General features: G+C 43.2%; 1 protein-coding gene and 1 long non-coding RNA gene across 2 annotated transcripts in view; both read left to right on the top strand.

Annotated features, from left to right (window-relative positions):
• The first annotated feature begins 891 nt into the window (after positions 1 to 891).
• LOC125939938 (uncharacterized) overlaps positions 892 to 24449 on the top strand; it is a 30479-nt gene continuing 6921 nt past the window's right edge. Inside the window, exons 1-3 of the mRNA XM_049655481.1 lie at positions 892 to 1145; positions 6680 to 6763; positions 13927 to 14022. Coding sequence (XP_049511438.1) covers positions 1010 to 1145; positions 6680 to 6763; positions 13927 to 14022 — 316 coding nt within the window. The 5' untranslated portion in view covers positions 892 to 1009. The remainder of the gene's footprint in view (positions 1146 to 6679; positions 6764 to 13926; positions 14023 to 24449) is intronic.
• Positions 18009 to 21142, top strand: LOC125940117 (uncharacterized). Its single transcript, XR_007463353.1, has 3 exons — positions 18009 to 18124; positions 19133 to 19271; positions 21030 to 21142. It is a non-coding gene; the product is annotated as an uncharacterized LOC125940117 (long non-coding RNA).

Here is a 24449-nt window from a genome sequence, read left to right as displayed (position 1 = left end):
GGGCTGTTATGTTACCCTTCCGGATACATCAACGTTTCCTCCAAGTTTGAGTTTGAGGTATTGTTTATTGGTACATGTAATGTTGGTATGAAGCCAACAGCTCATTTGCACGTCGACGCAGGCCATATTGTTTTAGAATTCAGACAACGTTCTCTCATTGTACGCCCAATCAAACGCTTTCGTGAGGTAAAGATATATGCGTAGAACTACTTTTTTTATATTCGAACATATTATTATGAGTTCTTTCCGCGTCACTAAGGCTACTTATAGACTTTTCTTTAAAAAACACATATTGGGCAGTTGGCATTAGTGAAAATTTTCTTACAAATTATACTGACGAATGTGCATTATGTTTTCTAAGGAAATCAGAAACTGAATGAGGGAAGTTTCGAAAATTTTGCTTGTGTCAAATTGGTGTACATGCGATGAATTTATTTGAATTTCTACTATCTACATATATGTAGGAGTACTGAGGTTTCGGCGCTAAATTAAGCAATGTATCGTTTTCGGTATAATAACAGCAAACAAACAACCTCCAAGAATATAGGAAGCATCAAGACAGAGCGCTTTAAGAACACCAGTTGATGTGTTGCATTATTCACCTTGCCATTGAAAACACCTTAGAGCTTGACACAGAAAGGAACGTTACCTTTCGAAAAAGAAATTTTTTCGAAAGGAAAAAGGAAGTTCTAAGTATTTTTAACTTCGTCGATAGCTTTTACGCTAGGTTATTTTAAAACGAATTGTTTTTCATTTTATTTTTTTGACTCACATGACCGTTTTCGTGGCTGGTCGGTCGATGGTCAACGGTCGGTCTCAACCAGGAGAACGTTTCCTTGGTTCGTTCATCTATCCGTTCGGGCTTTCCTCTTGCATTGGCAATCCCTGTCGATGGTGTCTGCATAATCTTAGGCACGCATCTGTTCACTTGATGATGTTGTTATGAACAGATGTTATGCTTAACCTATCGTCAAGACCCTAAAGGAATCCCAATTTGCGCATTTTGAGAATGAAAAATCGGCAACCAGTCCTACCTAAATTAGAACCCATCATGTCTGCAGGAACTGCACCACAAGTGTCCCCACCTGTAGGAGTAAATAATGGACCAGCTTCAACAACACCTGTAGTAGCGACGCCCCCATCTGGTAAGTTTAAAAATTATATTGTGGGGTTTTACGTTTCAAAACTACTATCTGATTATAAGGCACGTCGTGGTAAGTTTCATTGTCGTTGTAGAAGTATTATACAAATAAAATTTATGTCGTGAGTGTAATGCTACATTACAATGGGGAGTTCTATAAATTTATTATACCTCAAGGGTCCGGGGACCCTTGAGGTATAATAAATTCTATAGAACTATAATTATTTTATAATAAAAATTATTGTTATAATAAAAATAATACAATAAATAAATATATTTATGCAAAGGCACGATGTTACTGCTTGCAACACAATTCCCTCTGCAGCCTTACCACGCCTACATCAATAAATAGGTCAGGAACATTTCAGCTATCTTAAAGAACAAAGCTACGTAGATTACAGCGGTTGTCTGAAATTAGAAATTCAAAAGAATTCCGAACACAAGCTGCCCGATCTACACCATACGTGTACTTCACAATGGAATATTGCTTCCATATTAACATTGCATTCAGAATCTTCCTGTCGATCCATGCATTCTAACAACCAAAAATAATTTTTTTTCGCACTTCGCTAGTGGAAGGTCCCCCAGCCCAGACCTTCCACGTGCGAAGTCAGCGTTGCTGTGGCGGCTCGTTCATTCGTTTTGAAGGGGAAACGGCGAACGGTTGAAGCGCGCTGGTCCACGGCTGGTACTCGTTGATCTCGGTTGGTCATTGGCCGGGCAAGGGGCGCGGTGCCTCGACGGAGAAACCTCGCAGGCCTAGTGATCTGTAGGGGCAGCGACAGTATATGTGAATGGCTTCGCCACAGTGGTAACACAGCGGACGGCGGTCGGGGGTTCGCCACACGTCAGTCTTCCTTGGAGTTGGGTGTTTCACCGTTGGCGGGCGGGGGGGGGGGGGGGGGTGAGGCGACGAATAACGGTGGTACGAAGGCTCCTGGCAGCAAGGTACGGGCGGGCGCAGTATGCAATTTTAGAGTTCAAAAAATACGTTTTTATTTTTATGCGCCAAATATACGTAACCCCCTGTAAATGCCTTAGAAAAGGGTGGCCTAAAAGGTCAGACAGCTGAAAGGCAGCCTTCTCGGCTGGAATTATGATATGAATACACGTGATATCTTAACAAAAACCCTTGTGTTCTTTCTATTCTGTTTTCTAGAGATTAAATTTGTTCGCGCCAACCCGCAGTGGCGACACACTTTGCAATTACAACACAGCGCACTTCTTTTAAAGTGGACTGTTACGTGTATAGAAACGCTGATGACACCAGTTGTAGCAGCAGCGAGTTAGGGACAGTCAAACATGAAGGCTTCAGCAATTACTGTACTAGCTGACAAATTATTTCAAGTGAACTTTGATGAGACGCCCTAAATCTGTGCCTTTGAATCGGCGGTTATTTGCATAGCGTTTAAGGAACCCTGAATGAATGAGCAGAAGCACCCTGTATTTGCGAAAGGTTTAATTACATTCATAAAAATAGAAGTCCCTAAGCATCTCAGCAATGCGTGCAGGTGAAACATTGCTTACCTCATTCGATATTTCAGATCCGTGCATTATTTTCAAGTCTATCTCGATCAAGCAACCACATATCGATTTCCTCCTCACGAAATGAAGTGTTAACATATCTATGTTATCCTGGTGAAGCATTAACAACACATTTCTAGTTTGCGTACTTCTTAACTTTTAGTGCCCTCGTCTACAAAAGCCTGTATTTATTCCGTAACTTTACGAACATGGAATATACCGCCATAATATTAGGTAAGGCCTGCTTTCGCCCCATTCTTTGTGTTTCGTGTTATCTATGGCTCACTGCCAGATAATCCTACTATTAATATTGACAGGGAGCTGATAACACATTTGAAGAAGAGCAAAACAGAATTTGAATATAAGTATTTCTTTATTCCGCCCTTGCATTGCGAAGCCGGTTTTAGATTCATTGAGAATACGCTGTTTTGTACTTAGGTAAATTGACCTAGGTAAATTTAATACAACTTATTAACAATGATAATTGGTAATATTGTTGCTATTTTCCATACATCTGGATGCGGAAATAATTAATAATTCCTGCGACAAAGGACTCCTCCTAAAATCCTAATAATAACAGTCTAGAACAGATTGCTCTTGCTGGAAGGGATGCTAATGACTCGAGAGCCTTGTATCAACAATAATTCAAAATGTATGACGTAGGGATTATAAATATACAGTGCCTGCAGATCACAGAGTACCACGTGTTTTTAAACATGTATCATGCAGCAGAATTCTAGTTAATTGTGTTCATTTTAGACAAACCATAACTGACTAAAGTAAGTGATAAGTTCTTATTGGTTCACTTCAAGGAGGATCGTGTTATTGTGCTCTTTGGAGACGCCATTCAAGTCAACAACTAGGCTTTGCAGGACCAGTTCTTGTGCATTTGCCGCACCAAATGATGGATTCGCTAATCTCGTTAAGTATAAAACATTGCGTGTTTGTTTAGCCAAAAAGGTTACCTCGGACACGCATGTACCACATGTTGTTAAAACTTATCTTCCATAACCGGACTCATACGACGCGTTGGATGAGCCTTCCCAACCTCACTCAATCTTCTTCTCTATGGCTCCTTGTTTCCAGCAGTTTTAAACGGTGCTACACTTGTTTGTGCTACAACAGCATAATGGGCATTAGAAAGTTTCTTCTTGTACAGAAACGCGTAATTCTTCTAATTTCTCAGACGCCTCACCACGCCCACACTTCCGACCAGTTTAACCAGTTTCCCAATATTACCATCGAATCCTTGAACATACTTCGGCGTTGTCGTTCTTCCGAACTCAGAACACATAAAAAAGGAAATACTTTAATGAATTTCACCGGATTAACAAACAATGCTGTAGCATTTAACGCCCAGATTCCAAAGAAGTTCTATGAGAAACGTTTTCAGTTGAGCTATGGCAAAAAAAAATTCTACATTTGCGCTTCCTTGCACGGTTGCATGAATTACTAAACAACAATTTCAATGTAACCGCAGTAACTTCAAGCGAATCAGGAGCTGTGTTTCTGTAAAGATTTGTTCGATATTTTGTACGTTTCGGCTATCCGAATCTGCGAGTTGTTTGCTTTGATATAACTCTTCAGAAATGTTTGGTTAACTCCTAATGAGCGTTTACGTTTGCAGTTTTTCCATTTGCGCTTTGCGGAACTTATGCAAAGTACATATGAATGTGTTTTTTAATAGATTTTAGCACCGGCACCGTGGGATGCGCGATGTCTTTGTGTGCAATTATTGCCGCTCATAAAACCAGCGGCATGATTGCAAGAATAGTACGTAGCTTTCTCTCGCAAGCAGCATGGTGGAAAGAGACGTTCGTCTTGTACAGCATTACCAGCGAATAGGTGTACACGCGGATCGCCCTAATTTCTTTCTTCGTTGTCAGACGAAATTGGCACCAAAAAGACGCGCACGAAACCACGGACACATTATAGAACAATGACGAAGACACGCTTGCAGAGCAGGAGTCTTTTTGTGTCTGTTGTTTTAGTGGCAACTCTGGAAGTACCAATTAGACCAAAAAGAAATTATTTTCTCGAGGTGGAGATGCTAGTGGTACATCGTAACCAGGTATATATGAGTCAATGTTTTTGCGTAAATACTAATGGGAACTTGTTTTCAATATATCTGTCTGGTGTCAATGATGCACGCACGAAAGTAAGTCCACAGAGCACCATCAAAAAGCTCTGCAAACGAGGTAGCGCTTCTATGCAAAAATGGCACCAAATGTGTGAGGGCCATCATTTTCGAGTACCGAAGCGCCATGCGTGAAAACTTGCACACCTCCCTCCCCTCCACAAAGACAAACAAACAAAAACTAAGTAGGATGCTTGTAGAGCGCTTCCGAATCTAGAGCAGCCGAAACGTACTCAACCATACTCGCACATGTCGCAGTTACCATGAAAACGTATGACAGTACCCGATGACAGGGAAGGTGGCGTACTTTCATCTCGGCTCCTCAGCGTGGGGCTGCTAGGAGCACCCGGGACTGTGTGAAATGGTGCACTATTGCGGAAATATATAAATTGGCTCCATGTCATTCCTAACACGTAAACATGTTCAATATCTAGCTTTATTTTTTAAACACGCATATAACATTTTTGGGCAGTTCTTGACGACATCATTGTAAATGGATATCAACTGAGACTGTGCCCCTAAGCTATCATCCTCAAATAGAAAAATAGTCAATTTTTTGTTGGAGGAAGTTTGTTAGCCAGCAGGAGCACCAAAAATATAGCATTGATGTGCCCATAAGAAGGTTAGTACGACTGGCTGTATTGAAAGAAATGCCAAACTAATGACAAAATAAATATTTTCCCAACACTGGAACCCAGCCTATTGAGAATGTATTGTTCAATACTGCGCGCGTTCATGAGAACACTAGAGCACCGCTACCTAGAGTAGCGGTGCTGTAGTACCGCTACGCTCATTGATGCTGCTTGCTTCAATGAGCGCAACATTTAGAGGTTGAAGATGCATATATATATATATATATATGATATATATATAACACAGTGTGCTAAAGTTAGGCACGTCTGTGATTATAGTGTTCCTTGCCATAACCGAAAATCACATCAAACAACCAACTGCAGGGGACGCGCACGACTGAAGATGTTGCTACAGAATTTTCGGACTCAAATAGCTGTCAGAGGCTAATGATGCCTCGCAGAGCAAGAGCAATTCGAAGTATAGTAGATGACCAGAATTTATGACCTTGCCCAATACGTGCCTGAAGAGAAACTGTCGGGTTTGGCTGTATCTTTAACCTCAGTTTTTTCTTTGATTGCAATAAGTATTTCTACCCTGAAAAGTTGCTTAGCAAGACACGAGACACATGACAACGAATGGTCAGGCGGGAACGCCGCCCTAAAATTCCCTTCCGTAGCGCCTCTAAATAGAACCACTCACAGTTTCTGCTGAAGCATAGTTAATTGCTTATGGCTGGGGAATATTAACACTAAGCTTTAGAGAAATGAGACATACAACCATGAAACCTTCCGAGAAATTTACCTGCCTCATATTGCCCGATTGCTACAATTTTATTGAAATCCTGCTCCTATAATTATGTTGAATGACGCCAACGTGCCACCGCCAAATAAAGAAGCGCAGTGTTTGGCATTTGGTTTCATAATAGCAATGCACTCTTTCAGGTGAACATTAAGAAATGTTGATACAGACGACTTGACCAACCTAAACTTACGCACTTCTGTCCACTCTCCCTATGAAGAGAAGTAAAAATTTCACCTTAAAAAGCAACATTGCCGTAGGAAGAAAGAAGTGGTTCTCTCTTCCAAATACATCTAAGTTCTGCGCTCGTTCTAACACTATGCTACTTGTTTAATTTAGGTAATGTGACAAATGTGAATAGGATGCGAACAAATTTGTGCCACTTTAGACGGCTGTTGTGCTAAACGTAGCTTGACGACTCTAGCAGAATCACACTTTCCATATTTTGTGAATGCGCCAAAGCTGCATTACTGTCGTATAGAAATTTTGACGCCTTATGTCCATAGGAGCTCCAATCCCCCAAGCTGCACAAGGGCCCCCACCTGCAAGCGTCGCTCCATCAGCACCTGCAGTTGGAATTCCCGGCCCAGGTAAGTTTGTTCGCATTAGAAATATTTTAGGAATAAAATTAGTGTTACGAATCTCACTACATTGTAAGAGGAAATCAAGTAGTTCATCATAATTGTAAATAAAAAGTGTTCTCACAGTTCGCAATAAAATTTTCTCTGGAACCCTTACTCCTTTAGTGTAACAAATCAATGTAAGTCCTTTGGCTGCCTTGACAAGGCATGTATAGTCAAATTGTTCTGCAAATGTATAGGGTCCAATGTATTGTGAACGCCAGCTCTCCGGTCGATAGAAATCAAAGGTTTTGAATTTTTTGTGTTCTCCAGAATAGTGCCCTTTGAAAAGTTGGGCGGTCGACCTCAGAAGTGCTGGCAAAGAAGTTTGTGCTTAAGTTCCCTCATAACAGAATTAAGTTTTCTTGTACATTCAAATAACAGTTCGACGCCACCATGTCTGTAGGTTGTGCTTAAATTATTTTTGCCGCTTTTCTGCAGATTTCACTGTGAGAAATTCAAGTTTTGTTCACTACCACCCTGCACCATGACGAAGGGCCTGCGCGGTCAGGGTGGTTCGGAATGATTTTTCCTGCAGTAACACCTTGCGCCACGCGGAGGGCCGGCTCGGTCAGGGCGGTTGCGGATGATTTTCTCCGCCACGAACGCCGACATGCACGCTGATGCCGGATTTTCTAAGACACGGGGCCCTTGACGCTATCGCGTTAAAATATTCGGTTTATCCGGCGTTTTAAGTTTCAGCGGTGGTGTTATCATCCATGCCGTGGAAGGTGTTGGAGTAGGCTACAAGCTTAGTCGCTGGCTAAGTCTCGACTGCAGCCATGATTTCGAGATGCGTGACGCTTACTGACCAGTGAAACTTCTTTCTATTTAAACGTCCCGTTGCGTGTATAAAGGCAGTCGTGTGTCTAAAAGCAGTGGTAACAGTATCAGGAACAAGAACGGGCGAGGGGGATAATATTAGCAAAGAACGTATTGACGAAGCATGCATTTCTCAGCTTGAGACGTTTGGTTGAGAATTCCACACATACGTCACTGCAACCATTGAGATAACATTTTGTTTTTTAAGTTGAACTTTGATGCACGAAACAGCCAAGTGATAAAATCAAGCGAATGCCTGCTGACACCAGCGCTATGTGCCCCTAAGAGGAAACTACACCAAATAACTAATTGCTGGTAAAATGCAAAACCGAAACGTTTAGTACAGCTATTTCGCACGCGAACAGTTTTGACAGGAACATGAACCATCGTGTAGGAAGAAAAATTGGGCTGTAAACGACGGCAATGCAAGTACTTGCTTAAGGGCGGTTCTCAGGGTGTACCGACCAATAAGTAGATGATTAGGTTCTAGCATACAAGTATTATGAAGAGCCTCAGGAACGCGGCAGTGAAGCGGCAGTAAAAATGCACAGAAATGAAGTGCAAAAACCAATCATTAGGTGACAACAAAAAACGTTACCCAATATGGGTTATGTTACCAAGCAAACAGCCAAAAAAGGATTAGTGACGTACTAGTAGAAAGGAGAAACAAGTGACGGGCTGCGAAGACAGGCAAATCAATTTTCCTACACTTTCATTTGACACTGTGACACTAAAAACGTAATATATATGCTTGAATGTACGGTGTGAAAAAAACGGTACATCGGACCAACAGAAGGGCCTTTTAGATTGCGCTTTAACAATCATAAATCCCACGCTAACACCTTGCCCAACGTGCCCGTCTCAAGACACGTGCACCTCCCTGACCACCCATTTGATAAACTGAAAGTCACGTTGCTTGAATCTGGATTTCGTTCAAATTATGATAGAGAAACCCGTGAATCCTGCCTTATCTATAAGTTTGATACCGTCGCGTGTGGTTTGAATGAAAGTGTAGGGAAATTGGGTTGCCTGTCGTCGTAGCCCGTCACTTGTTTCGCCTTTCTACTAGTACGTCACAAATCCTTTTTTTTTTGTCGGCTTGGTAGCATAACCAATATTGGGTGACATTTTTTGTTGTCACCTAACGATTTGTTTTCGCACTTCATTTCTGTGCATTTTTATGCTTTGTATTTTTAGATGATGTGCTTGCAAATGCCATCTGTGTATACACGTATCATCTGTCCTTTGAACGATTGACATGCGTTTTGTTCGCCCATTTTTATCGTTTCTCATGTAAACATATCTTCATTCGGTTGAAATGCACATGTATACAAACTGTAATGACGTCATGTATTGTATTCTGCTGAAGGCCGGACCCCGGCCGAAAAGTTAATAAACCGCTTCATACGCTCGTCTACTTCACTGTGAATATTTACCCGGACCCAGAATCGCTTTTCGTCCGGTATATATATATATATATATATATATATATATATATATACACGCACATTTCTTGGACAACCATTTTATACGGAATTACTACCCGTGAATGCATTTAATATGTCGGATTCATATGCTGCCTTATAATCTGCCATGGCAACTTCACGGCTCTCGTTGACGAAAGGTGCGCCTAGCGCGTGCGTCATTGCACACGCGAGGGCCTGCCAATGAGGAGGAGATGGCGCCACGTCATGAGTGTATCAAATGCTCGTATAAAATAAAACTTCGAAGACGCTTAAGCTTCGCCTTTAAGGACAGAACGCGACAGCCTTCAAAGATTCCCGACTTCTTATCACGCTTCTCTTCAACTGCAGCTTATGTAACCGTAATGTTTATCGGGAAACGCTGGCGGCGAACGCTATGCACGAAGGCAAACTTTCTTGTAGAAAGGCGGCCTTAATCGCGGGCCTACCTCGGAGGTCGCGCAAAGCCGCGCCAAGAAAATTGCAACATTTTCACGTTTCTGTTTTGTTTCGCACTTTTACTATTTCAGTCTGAGAAGATTTAACCTAAAAGTCACGCGCTGTTGGTGTTTCGTTTCATGACATTTGTTTGTGGGCGGACATTCTCAAAATTTTGAGGAGTAACGTTGTCACTGATGTAAGACAAGCTGTGAGCAACTTTAGTGACAGAGTGGTGTGGCAATATAACTCCCACATCCTCACCCCTTCCATTAAAAAAGTTGTTACTCACTACCGCACGCCCTATGGTAAGGCGTGGCATGTACATATACTTAAATATAATTTTCTCGAACGGACAACGCCGCTGACGCCAAAGCCGACGCCGTATTTCTTGCAAAACGGGGTTAAAGGACCACCTCCGATATTTTTTAAAGATTGCAAGTAAACACGCGCATTGCGTTCAGAATGCCGTCACGATCAACGACACCACACGCTGCAGTGCTACGCGCCGCGGGCGCGCCACACACAAAAAAAAAAAAATTTTTTTTTTAAAGGCCGTGCTTCTCCCCGAGCCTTTCCGGTATCCCCAGCGGTCGTCGTGATGTCGCCAGGATGCATCTGGCGATGTCAATGCGGGCGGCGATGTCGATTGGTTGAGCAAGAACCTACGACTTCCGGTTAGTCTGCTAACAGGTACCCAGCTAGCACAAAAGAGATATAATCATTCTTATTCATGGATATTTCGCTTTGACCGTCAGAAATCTAGATTGAAGAAGTCAACATCGAGAGGGATTCAACTGGGATGGAAAAATCTTGCTATAAGGCGGATTTTAGAAGACGTTTCAAATCGCTTGTTCTAGCAGCCTACAATTATTGATTTTTTGTTGTTGTTTTCTTTGTTCTGCTTTTTGGCGGGAAAAACGGACGTTGGTTTTTGTTTTTGCTTCGCCCTGTTAGAAGAGAGTGCAATCAACCCAGGCGCGGGTGCTTGCATTGTGGTGAGTGAGCACTGAAGGGGCAGCCGCTTGCTCTTTATGCTCATAATGAAGTCCACAATAAAGAAGAAAAGTCACGCTTACCTTTGAGACCGTCAGAAGAGGCGTAGAGTTAATGACGAACTGATATCTGCCAGTCCTGTTGCCACGAGTACCGTCCAATAAGTATCATGGTAGGTTAATGAAAGTAGTAACCATGCTTCTAGTGAAGTATCCTCGCCACATGAGGATGCTCAATCCAAGGACAGTTTTCACGAAAGTGACCTTGCCTTGAAAGGAGAAAATGTAGAAGCACATAGGCAAGACATAGGCAGCACATAGCAAGCAAATAGGCTAGAGAATATTTTGTTCCACAAAACGACCCTCCTATGAGCGCGGGCATCGAAAATGGAGGTACTTCGGACTATGCATGATCATCTGCAGAAAATCAGGCAAGTCTTTGTCCACGTAAATGTGTGAAATTTCAAGGATGGCTTGCATCATAGGTTACAAGTCACCGAATTCCGCTTGTCGCCGAACTTCTCCGGAAACTAAGCACCACTTTCGACGTTGATTTTGTCATCGACGCGAGGACATTGTTGAACAGTCCTCGATACACTTCAACGCGATTTGTCCCTCCTGTAGGTTGTGCTTAAATTATTTTTGCCGCTTTTCTGCAGATTTCACTGTGAGAAATTCAAGTTTTGTTCACTACCACCCTGCACCATGACGAAGGGCCTGCGCGGTCAGGGTGGTTCGGAATGATTTTTCCTGCAGTAACACCTTGCGCCACGCGGAGGGCCGGCTCGGTCAGGGCGGTTGCGGATGATTTTCTCCGCCACGAACGCCGACATGCACGCTGATGCCGGATTTTCTAAGACACGGGGCCCTTGACGCTATCGCGTTAAAATATTCGGTTTATCCGGCGTTTTAAGTTTCAGCGGTGGTGTTATCATCCATGCCGTGGAAGGTGTTGGAGTAGGCTACAAGCTTAGTCGCTGGCTAAGTCTCGACTGCAGCCATGATTTCGAGATGCGTGACGCTTACTGACCAGTGAAACTTCTTTCTATTTAAACGTCCCGTTGCGTGTATAAAGGCAGTCGTGTGTCTAAAAGCAGTGGTAACAGTATCAGGAACAAGAACGGGCGAGGGGGATAATATTAGCAAAGAACGTATTGACGAAGCATGCATTTCTCAGCTTGAGACGTTTGGTTGAGAATTCCACACATACGTCACTGCAACCATTGAGATAACATTTTGTTTTTTAAGTTGAACTTTGATGCACGAAACAGCCAAGTGATAAAATCAAGCGAATGCCTGCTGACACCAGCGCTATGTGCCCCTAAGAGGAAACTACACCAAATAACTAATTGCTGGTAAAATGCAAAACCGAAACGTTTAGTACAGCTATGTCGCACGCGAACAGTTTTGACAGGAACATGAACCATCGTGTAGGAAGAAAAATTGGGCTGTAAACGACGGCAATGCAAGTACTTGCCTAAGGGCGGTTCTCAGGGTGTACCGACCAATAAGTAGATGATTAGGTTCTAGCATACAAGTATTATGAAGAGCCTCAGGAACGCGGCAGTGAAGCGGCGAGCGTAGACGTCCTCCCCAAGCCATTTAAAAATGGTGCGAAAGGCGCGCACCCTTGTATTTTATAACACAGTTTGTGTTTTCCTGTCGGCTCAGTAGTTTTATTTAGTACATTTGTATGTTTTATTGACTATTGTCACTTCTAATTGAAAATAAAAATAAGTTTATAACGTGTTTGCTAGCTGTGGATGAATTTTTTTCTAGTATGTGGCTGCTGCCGTGTCTTGGGTCCACGTGACTGCTTGGTGGATGCTTGCCGAATTTTCGTGGGTATTTCTTCTAAGGTTTGTGTCAAGATATGCCAAAATCGCACCTTTAGTAGGCCGAGATGAAAATTCAGCATAAAGTCCTGCACTGAATGCAAGTGGAATGAAACAACATGTATTTTGTGACATCATTCTGACCTGTCTCGGTAAGGACAGGGTTGGAATAGCGGAGTTCTTCACTGGGATCAATGAATGTCGAAAAAACAAAACTAACCACATCAAATGCTTTGAGGATGATGGAAAGAAAATAGCTTCTCTTCATTGCGCTTGAGCGTTTTTAGCGGTTGTGGTGAACGTGGGAACAAAACCGTGCGTTTTCTCGAAATGTATTATGGAATGTGTAAAAATCTTTGATATACCTTTTCTGGAAAACTAATGCCCAAATTGAAATGAACATTTCGCAGCCTATAGTGTATCGTATTGCCAACATTATGAATCTGACTATTACAACATTTTCTCTTATATTTGCAAAATAAGATTGACCTTAAAGCTATCATCTTATAGATACGATAAGGCAGACGAAGCGTTTTCTGAAATTATGCCTGCACAAATCAAAATTCAATACGTTCTTTTTGAAAGCAGTAGCATGTGCAATACACGTGCCAATATCAATTGTCATCCTTTAAGAAGTTTCTGAGAATTGCCACATTTAAATGTAAAACTCGAAATCAAAACATTGAAATCTAAAATTTGTTTGGTAATTAACGAAAATATTAAATGTTCTGCGCCAAATGCTCCTGATTGTTAAGCTAAGAGGCATCGCTATGCAGCTCACAAAATTGAGAACAAACATAGCTGTAGTTTGTATAAGAGAATTTCAAAACCGGTCAGGCCCAGACACCCTACCATCACCCCGTAAAGCAAGGAAATGAGGCTATAATAACTAAATAACGCATCCGCCGTATCCGAATTATTACTCCTAATGTGAAAGAAGGCTTCGTAAATTGCTCACAGGTGGTACGTGGTGTCACGTGGTACATGTGGTGCCCGGTCCTCTGTTCTTAGTCCTTGCCTTGTTGCGCTATATGGTTTCGAAAAATATGATGTAGAGTAGTTCTTTCTTTCGAAAATAAGGAGTGTATAACTCTTTAAAACAACATTTGCCTAAAATCAGGTTTATATCATTTCTCGCCCTCGATAAGAGAGTCTTAATGTAAAGAAATATATTCAAATGAGTTATGCAGGTCACTTAGCGGCCCTCAGGCTTCGACCGGAAATCCAAAGGAAGATAAAAGCTTGCCTTCGTGTGCTTGAATAAAATTCTCCCTTTTTGGCGAAATTAATCAGGGTTGTGAAAGAATACTCACCCTCATAATTTGATGACGTGCTGCCCTTTACTCGCCCATAAGTGCATACATATGGGGGGGGGGGGTTGATTATGAAAGGTATTGTTTACTATCACAAAATGAAAATATGTATATTCAAGAAATGCCAGGTCACGTGTATTTGCCAGGTGTGCTTGCTCTCGCACTGTACTTCCTGGGGTTCATATATTTCGCAATATCGCACCAGCAATCTTACTGTTAGAAAAGAAAATATATGTTCCTTAACATTGGGAGCCGTCATATCTGCAGGAAATGGAATACCTCAAGGAAAACCAGCGTCCCCAACAGAAGGCATCACATTAGGCGGAGCTGCATCTCCAAACGACATACCAATGACACCATCTGGTAAGAGACACCATTATATATATATATATATATATATATATATATATATATATATATATATATATATATATATACAGGGAAGTAGACGCGCGTATGAAGCGGTTTATTGATGGTACGGCCGGGGTCCGGCCTTCATCAGAATACAATATATGGCGTCAGTACAGTTTATATATCAACCGAATGAAGATATGTTTACATGCGAAACGATAAAAATGGGCGAACAAAATGCATGTCAATCGTTCAAAGTACAGATGATACGTGTATACACAGATGGCATTTGCAAACACATCATCTAAAAATATAAAGCATAAAAATGCACAGAAATGAAGTGCAAAAACCAATCATTAGGTGACAACAAAAAACGTTACCCAATATGGGTTATGTTACCAAGCAAACAGCCAAAAAAGGATTAGTGACGTACTAGTAGAAAGGAGAAACAAGTGACGGGCTGCGAAGACAGGCAAATCAATTTTCCTACACTTTCATTTGACACTGTGACACTAAAAACGTAATATATATGCTTGAATGTACGGTGTGAAAAAAACGGTACATCGGACCAACAGAAGGGCCTTTTAGATTGCGCTTTAACAATCATAAATCCCACGCTAACACCTTGCCCAACGTGCCCGTCTCAAGACACGTGCACCTCCCTGACCACCCATTTGATAAACTGAAAGTCACGTTGCTTGAATCTGGATTTCGTTCAAATTATGATAGAGAAACCCGTGAATCCTGCCTTATCTATAAGTTTGATACCGTCGCGTGTGGTTTGAATGAAAGTGTAGGGAAATTGGGTTGCCTGTCGTCGTAGCCCGTCACTTGTTTCGCCTTTCTACTAGTACGTCACAAATCCTTTTTTTTTTTTTTTGTCGGCTTGGTAGCATAACCAATATTGGGTGACATTTTTTGTTGTCACCTAACGATTTGTTTTCGCACTTCATTTCTGTGCATTTTTATGCTTTGTATTTTTAGATGATGTGCTTGCAAATGCCATCTGTGTATACACGTATCATCTGTCCTTTGAACGATTGACATGCGTTTTGTTCGCCCATTTTTATCGTTTCTCATGTAAACATATCTTCATTCGGTTGAAATGCACATGTATACAAACTGTAATGACGTCATGTATTGTATTCTGCTGAAGGCCGGACCCCGGCCGAAAAGTTAATAAACCGCTTCATACGCTCGTCTACTTCACTGTGAATATTTACCCGGACCCAGAATCGCTTTTCGTCCGGTATATATATATATATATATATATATATATATATACGCACATTTCTTGGACAACCATTTTATACGGAATTACTACCCGTGAATGCATTTAATATGTCGGATTCATATGCTGCCTTATAATCTGCCATGGCAACTTCACGGCTCTCGTTGACGAAAGGTGCGCCTAGCGCGTGCGTCATTGCACACGCGAGGGCCTGCCAATGAGGAGGAGATGGCGCCACGTCATGAGTGTATCAAATGCTCGTATAAAATAAAACTTCGAAGACGCTTAAGCTTCGCCTTTAAGGATAGAACGCGACAGCCTTCAAAGATTCCCGACTTCTTATCACGCTTCTCTTCAACTGCAGCTTATGTAACCGTAATGTTTATCGGGAAACGCTGGCGGCGAACGCTATGCACGAAGGCAAACTTTCTTGTAGAAAGGCGGCCTTAATCGCGGGCCTACCTCGGAGGTCGCGCAAAGCCGCGCCAAGAAAATTGCAACATTTTCAGGTTTCTGTTTTGTTTCGCACTTTTACTATTTCAGTCTGAGAAGATTTAACCTAAAAGTCACGCGCTGTTGGTGTTTCGTTTCATGACATTTGTTTGTGGGCGGACATTCTCAAAATTTTGAGGAGTAACGTTGTCACTGATGTAAGACAAGCTGTGAGCAACTTTAGTGACAGAGTGGTGTGGCAATATAACTCCCACATCCTCACCCCTTTGATTAAAATGTTGTTACTAACTCACTACCGCACGCCCTATGGTAAGGCGTGGCATGTACATATATTAAATATAATTTTCTCGAACGGACAACGCCGCTGACGCCAAAGCCGACGCCGTATTTCTTGCAACACGGGGTTAAAGGACCACCTCCGATATTTTTTAAAGATTGCAAGTAAACACGCGCATTGCGTTCAGAATGCCGTCACGATCAACGACACCACACGCTGCAGTGCTACGCGCCGCGGGCGCGCCACATACAAAAAAAAAAAATTTTTTTTTAAAGGCCGTGCTTCTCCCCGAGCCTTTCCGGTATCCCCAGCGGTCGTCGTGATGTCGCCAGGATGCATCTGGCGATGTCAATGCGGGCGGCGATGTCGATTGGTTGAGCAAGAACCTACGACTTCCGGTTAGTCTGCTAACAGGTACCCAGCTAGCACAAAAGAGATATAATCATTCTTATTCATGGATATTTCGCTTTGACCGTCAGAAATCTAGATTGAAGAAGTCAACATCGAGAAGGATTCAACTGGGATGGAAAAATCTTGCTATAAGGCGGATTTTAGAAGACGTTTCAAATCGCTTGTTCTAGCAGCTTACAATTATTGATTTTTTGTTGTTGTTTTCTTTGTTCTGCTTTTTGGCGGGAAAAACGGACGTTGGTTTTTGTTTTTGCTTCGCCCTGTTAGAAGAGAGTGCAATCAACCCAGGCGCGGGTGCTTGCATTGTGGTGAGTGAGCACTGAAGGGGCAGCCGCTTGCTCTTTATGCTCATAATGAAGTCCACAATAAAGAAGAAAAGTCACGCTTACCTTTGAGACCGTCAGAAGAGGCGTAGAGTTAATGACGAACTGATATCTGCCAGTCCTGTTGCCACGAGTACCGTCCAATAAGTATCATGGTAGGTTAATGAAAGTAGTAACCATGCTTCTAGTGAAGTATCCTCGCCACATGAGGATGCTCAATCCAAGGACAGTTTTCACGAAAGTGACCTTGCCTTGAAAGGAGAAAATGTAGAAGCACATAGGCAAGACATAGGCAGCACATAGCAAGCAAATAGGCTAGAGAATATTTTGTTCCACAAAACGACCCTCCTATGAGCGCGGGCATCGAAAATGGAGGTACTTCGGACTATGCATGATCATCTGCAGAAAATCAGGCAAGTCTTTGTCCACGTAAATGTGTGAAATTTCAAGGATGGCTTGCATCATAGGTTACAAGTCACCGAATTCCGCTTGTCGCCGAACTTCTCCGGAAACTAAGCACCACTTTCGACGTTGATTTTGTCATCGACGCGAGGACATTGTTGAACAGTCCTCGATACACTTCAACGCGATTTGTCCCTCCTGGCGAATATTGCCATTTTTCTTTGAAGGAAAATTTAGAACGCATGATTACTGTGTTCCTGAGTGGCTGTCGAGGGTAGATCCCTTGACAACGCTCAGAGAATTTTAAATGACAATGTCAGCCAAGTTTGACTGACGGTTCAAACTGTAAAATGTTTTGACATTGTAATTGTCGCAGTTTTCGTTTTGTCTGTTTGGTTAACCTGTTTTACTTTGACCGAAAGGAAGAAAAAGACACCGTAGTCTAGTTGCTAGAGAACCGGCTGCTGTGCCCCACGGCAGACGTTCGATTCCATTATAGGTTGCACATCACTTTTTTGTATTATAAAGTGAGTTAGGAACCTACCTACCTACCGCAAAGTGCCAAGAATGAGGCATTAAAAAGTTCGAGTTTTGTTGTTTCAAATTATGTTTGTAAGGTGGCGCTAGCATTATGGTAGCAGCCGCATTTTGTATTTTCTTAGTTAAATTAGCTAGCATTTCTGTGCTTCAGGTACCGAGTACGAAGCCACACTGAGTATTTTTCTGCATTGCAGCAGCGTGTGTCGCAAGAGGATGCAGCGCCGCGACGTATCATAGCGGCTACCTGACAAAGCGAGGAGTGGCGCGACGGCTCATCGGCGTCATCGCTTGCGCCGACGCAGTCTGAGCAGCCGAGCGGACTGCGCTCTCCGCGCAGCTTCCCTCCAGATTGCGTAACTTTTGATCCCGCCGTTACATTCACCGTTATTTTTGTCAGGACCAGCCGTTAAGTTCCTGACGCGTATTCGTTCATGAACTGCGGAGCACCAGACTGCCTTCCGCATCTTCTTTGCTCACGTAAGTAGTCACTGCCACTTTGACACCTGTCGTGTTTCATTATTTACGGTTTTCAGGCGGGAGTTTTAGGTGGAAGTTTTAGGCGCTAATGAAGTTTTGCAATGAAAGCGCCTTGAATTTAACTGGAATCTCTAATATTGTTCAAGAGGCATGTTTACGTCTGCGTACGTTTCTTTTATTGTGTGCGTATTCAGGTTTGCCAAAGCTGTCTAATATTACCTGTGTGACGTTTCGTTGACCATTGATCGTTAGGATGACGATGACATTCCCGTTTGGCGCAGAATGATCAGACCTGCTACGATCTTCGTGTAACCACAGCATTCTTCCGTCAACGCTCTTGTGCGAGATCACTCGTGTGTTTTTCCGAGCGTGAAAGATACCCGCGAATACACGCAAAACTGCCGAACGACTGGCCGCTCGAGGCAGTTTGCGTGTATTGGCAGGCATCTTTCACACTTGGAAAAACACTTTATGTAGCTCATATTGAGAAACAGAAAGCGGTATCAGGGGTTTTTCATGTTGCTTTACAATCTTCTCATTGACACTTTTCATCTAACTATAGTAATTGAGAAGTTAATTAATTAATTAGAACTAATTATCTAACTAGGCGGAATCCAAAAAATAATCTGAGTATCTCGAACATTACCTTGGTTCTGTCCTGGTACGTGGCAATTGGATATTTTGAAAGTTTGGCTAAAGTTAAATGAAACACCCTGTATGTAGTGCACTGTTGCCTTGTTTTTTGTAACATAATCCGACAGTGTAGCTATTTACAGCATCTTTTTTTTAGGATACCTAACATTTTTTGGCTTCAGTCATGCAACAAATAAATTTTGAGGTCGCACTGGCGTTTTCTTTTTGCAAGTCTGTGCAGTAACAAAAATCTGTTAAAAAAAGAAAAATCCCAATATACAGTTGTAATAGGCACTACTGTTACATTATAAACATAGATACTCCGAGTTTATCAGTATAACAACAAAGAGTTTTTTTTTGTAACTTACTATGCAGGCACATACCTACGTGCAAGAGAGAAGGCGCGTGAGGGTGAAGACACCGATCATGTACCCTCTACAGGTGCCGAAAGGGGCAGACGAAAACGCCGCCGCCCAAAGGGCCACCACGAAACTCCTGAACTCCAAGAACCCAGGTAACTGTTATTTCATATTAAAGTCGTACGAATTAAATTTTCAGCGTGACACATATACAGTCGTTTCTCGATAATTCGAACTCGAAGGAGCCCGAAAGTTTGTTCGAATTAAAGGAAGGACTTATTTCTGAAGTATTCGTGCACCACAGCACGACGTACGAATGGAGTCGTTATATATCACGGCGCCCAAGCAGATGGCGAGTAGGGGCCACAAGACTGCCCACGTCGGCCAACGCTCGCAGAAAACGATGCTGTAGGGAGCGGGCGGCGCCAGCACGGCGGCGCCGGGCGCGCGCGGACACGTCGAAGGTGAGGGAGGAGGGCGTCAGGGAAGCGATTTGGCTTCAGCAGAGGTGACCCCGTCGCTTCGGTGGCTCCCCTCACTCTCCCTCTCAACTCCCTCGTAGCTCCCCCACCTTCGACTGTCTCCATGCGCGCCCGCCGCCGGCCCGGCGCCAGCTTGACCCTCTCTCTGTTTTCCTGCCGTTGTAGCGAGCGTTGGCCAGTTGTGAGCAGTTTCGTTGGCCGGACTGGGCCTCCGTCGTTGCTTCCCTCTGCGTCGCAGCCGCAGCGTTGAGACATCGACTCGAACACGCGTGTTACGGCGCGACGACGTAACGGCGACCTTGCCATTTGAGAGAGATAAATTTACGCCGCGGTTCTTTTTCTTTTATTGCGATAGAAATTATATGGGCACTCCAAGCGCATTTTTGCCGCCGTCGTCGTCGCCGCGTGCCATGTGTGGGTTTTAGTGTGTGGGCTCATTTCGGTGTAAGCAATAAATTGCATAAGCAAGCACTCTAGATCACAATTGATTTATAAACTGCACGAGCTTAACCTTTACCCCATTGCGTAACTATAAATGTCACCAAGGTCAAAGTTAGTGAAACTGGGTGGAAAATTACGGCTTATGTTCCCACCTTGTGTGTGGATGACTCACTGTTTTTGTAAAAAAATTCTTTACAAGTGCTTGGCAATGTTATTGTGTGGAGGTTTTCAAACAGGCAAGTCATAGGCGTGCAACATTTTAATGGTTTAATTACAAGCAACTGAAGTTCTTACTGTATATGCTTGAAGCAGCCGTGCTGCAAATAGTCGCTGTTACTCTAGGTTGCACTCGTCTGCTGTCTTTTACTTTAAGGAATCGCAATATATTTGCTCAATTTGAAGTATGCGATGTGTTTGATAGACAGGTGTTTAGGTATATGCTCAAGCCTGCACCATTTCTGAATTGGCTATGTGATTGGTGGCAAATAAAATTGGGGTGGTGTAACAATGCTGTCACACTGAAGCTGTGCCTTTGCAGAGCCGCACTTACCTCTTTTCTCGTACAACATTATCAGGAATGCATTATCTATTCCTTTCTTTGAATGCTAATTGGCACCTACTTCGCACATGTTTAGGAGGCTGCTGTCATCTACCAGTCGCCAACTAGTCAAGACAACAGCCTCCTGAAAGCTAGCAAAATAACCGACACTTACACTGGTTGGCGATTGTACATGCAACACCTTCAGTTAGGTGTAAAGTATGTCTTCAAGGCAACAGAAGGGAATTTCACTTGTGATCGGTTAATGTTAGAACCATGTTAATAAAGGTGGAATGCTCGAAAACTGTGTGCTTGGACCAATATATTGTAGTGCTGCCCATTGCCAAGATATATTGCAGTGCTTATTGACAATGCATTGAAAAACTATACGTTCACTAAGAAAAGTGTTCTTCAATTAACATATGTTTTACACATGCCTAATGTTTTTGCAGTAAGAAGACCTGCTGAATTAAGGAGCTACAGCCCAGCAGCCTGTTCGAAACCAGGTTTATCAAGGTCGATACCTGTAATGGACGTTACTCGGAGGCCCTCATATTTAATGTTGATTGCTAGCTTGTCTAGTCGTGTTTACTTTTTGGAATAAAAATATGTTATTGCTGTATGTGTTTCGTGTATTGCACAAGCGCAAACCTGCATGCCGCCGGCCGGCGAAACGCCGCAGGGGCATGGGGAGAGGGAAGGAAAGGGAGACGAGGGGGCGCTAGAGGGGAGGGTGAAAGAAAACGGATGTCAAAATCCTGATTGTAGCAGGATTCAATCTGTATTTTTTGAATGCTTGTAATGGTCTTACAAAATCCCATTTCAAGACAGGATTTTTCGAAACTACTTTAAGCAGGATTCTAGAACTTCTTGCAATAGTCATATCCGCCGGACATTAGCAACGATATACGACCGTTTATCACCTTCTAAACGGTCTGCACGGATTTTTTAGTGCGTCTTGCAGACGTTCATTTAGTCTTGGCGAATCGGTATGGAAGCAGTTTTCTATCGCTTTTGTGCTAGCTGGGTACGCGCGCTCCCCGCTCATCCTCATCGTGTTGCTCGCTTGTGCGCACTTGCGAATCGGCAATTACAGCCCGCAACGCAAGTGCCAAATCGCTAGCGTTCCAACACAGTCGTGCTTAGCGGTCTGATTAGCTGCGCGACCAGAGAGCGACAGTGTTGGCCTTTCTAGATGTATGTACGCTCAACACGGGGTCCATAGCGGCACGCTTCGCACGAGCACGGGCCGGCACGGCAACAACAGCGGGTCGCCGAGAAGCGCTGAGTCGTGGCTAAGCCCCGTCCACGTTATCGGCACGCTAACTCGCCGCATGCCGTTCGCCATTTGGGGGCCGCCGTGCCACGGCGGTTTTTCTCGCGAACGGCGAGATTTCCTTGCCGTAGACAGGATGAGACTGGTACCCATTTGTGCGGCAGCCTCACCGCCGCTGATCGCTCCATGGCGCCGATATCGTCTCTAGGCCTTCTCCGGTTCACTTTAAAGTTAAAGCGGACGGCGCTTCGGAATGAATCGCCGACACTCGCGAGCCGCAATATTTTCTTACCGTTGTTGTCGCTCTTCAACATAATTGTACACAAAGAAGAAAATAGCCTGATATTAGCTGCGCCGTTGCCCGCGATGCGAGCACAGCCGAGCCGGTCGTCTGCCGTCGGTAGCCGTGCACTGCAGCTGAGCTCGACAAGTATCGAAGCTCTCTCTCGTTCGTGTTTAACGTTTGACAGTGGATTTCGTTTTTCATTAAATGTACAATTTATTCATCGCTTTATCTAGCGGGAATTACTTTGCTTGGAACAGAAACTGCAGCCGATGTTTTCGTCGCCGTTGGAGAAGGCGCGCAGCTTCGCGGTCGTCGACTGGCCCGGTAGTTGTGCGGTGGGCGGTGCGCCGGCCGAACTGCCGTCCATTTTGGACACTTCTCGCGCGGCAGACGAACTACGGCACTGGAGGCCGGTTCGCCGTCGCTATATTTGCCACTAGCGTGGACGTGCCTTAACCGGAAGTGCACAGTGTTTTTAAAAGAGCGTTGGCGATGACGTGCGTCACGTGACATTTGGAGGAGCACCCGGCGAGGAGGAAAGACCAGCCGGCGAGGAGAGTAGCGCAGGAAAGAGCGAAACGAGCGAGGGCCGTGTTTCGATCATCAAACGCGTGTAACTCTGTTATTACGGCACCATTTCGAAAAATTCTCCCGGCTACGTGTTCGTTGTAGACTCGTGCACAACTGCAACACCACAACTAAATTTCGACCTCTGGGTGGTTTAGGGGTCCTTTAACGCTATCGCGTTAAGTCCAATCGCGTTAGCGCTTTCGCGTCCAAAAGCACTAATGCGAAATTTAACAGCGCTGAGCGGTCCTTCTATAATGTTATGAACTCCTCACGGTCTTATCGAGGCGCAGTTAGAACACAGGCGAGAGCTTGCGCGGACAAGGAACGCGCACGCAAAAAAAAAGAAAAAAAATTCACCGATGGGACTATAATGGTTTCGCATCGCCTCACATAAGCAGGGCCGCCGAATTTTTTCAGCATCAATATCCAATGCCAGCATCACAACATTCGGGTGCTTTTTTTTGTCTGATTTTATTCCATTGCTACTACTAAGGTGCGGAATTTTAGGCTTACTTTAAAAACTAAAAGACAGTATGACGGCGAAGTCTAAATATTCCTCTTATTCAATTCTATTCTTTTCTATCAAACATAGTACGTGCGACAGTAAAACAAAAAGTACAGAGGTACTTAAGGTGGCGGTCCCACTCCGGTGGCACGAGCCCCCCGTTTTCAGTACTTTTGGAGCAACCGTGGCGGCTCTTCTATACTTAGGATATGAAGTTGTCGTATAAACCATAAAAAGCTTAATTCTTGTAGATTCCAACTATATATAATATAAAGAAATTGATTGATGTGATTTATAAATAAATGTTTAAGAACAAGCATGAGGTACATCGTTTTTGCGAACTGTGTCTCAGTTGTGACCATATTTATTTAGTTCCTAGACGTAGCAAAATCGGAATTTTTACTTTTTGGATAATTTGCTTTTGAAAATTGCCAAATATCGCAATCTTCTGACAGCCCGACAACTACACCCTCAAGGAAACTAAATTTTGGATAAAGTAGAGTTCAAGGAATTTACATTTAGGACGCAAAATTTCATTCATGTTATTTTATTAGTTTTCCTAATAATGCGGCCGAAATTAAGCAATATTTCGAACTCTGGTTTTATTTTTGCCCATTTTTGCGGGAAGGTACTAAAGCTACGAAGCTGCGGTTTAAAACTAATAAAGGTACATGAATGAAATTTTGCGTCCTAAATGGAAATTCTTTGAACTCTACTTTATCCAAAATTTAGCTCCCTTGAGCATGTAGTTGACAGGCTGTTTACAAGAGAAGATCGCGATATTTGGCAATTTTCAAAAGCAAATTATCCAAAAAGTAAAAATTCCGAATTATTTTGCTACGTCTAGGAACTAGATAAATATGGTCACAACTGAGACACAGTTCGCAAAAACCATGTATCTCATGCTTGTTCTTGAACATTTATTTCTAAATCACATCAATCAATTTCCTTATATTATATATGGGTGGAATCTACAAGAATTAAGCTTTTTATGGTAATATACCACAACTTTATATCCTAAGTAGAAGAGCCGCCACGATTAGTCCAAAAGTACTGAAAACGGGGGGCTCGTGCCACCGGAGTGGGACCACCACTTAAGTCTCCTTACGTGCATTGAATGCGAAAGCCTTCTGGGCGTGTCGAGTATATCGATGTCCATACTATTTCAACGTCCATGTCAAGCGACATAGTCACATGACGTCATCAATTGGCCATGTGTCCTGGCAACTTCAGGT

This window comes from Dermacentor silvarum, chromosome 9 (assembly GCF_013339745.2).
Source record: "Dermacentor silvarum isolate Dsil-2018 chromosome 9, BIME_Dsil_1.4, whole genome shotgun sequence".
Lineage (NCBI taxonomy): Eukaryota > Metazoa > Arthropoda > Arachnida > Ixodida > Ixodidae > Dermacentor > Dermacentor silvarum.
This window is presented reverse-complemented; position numbering and strand designations above follow the sequence as displayed.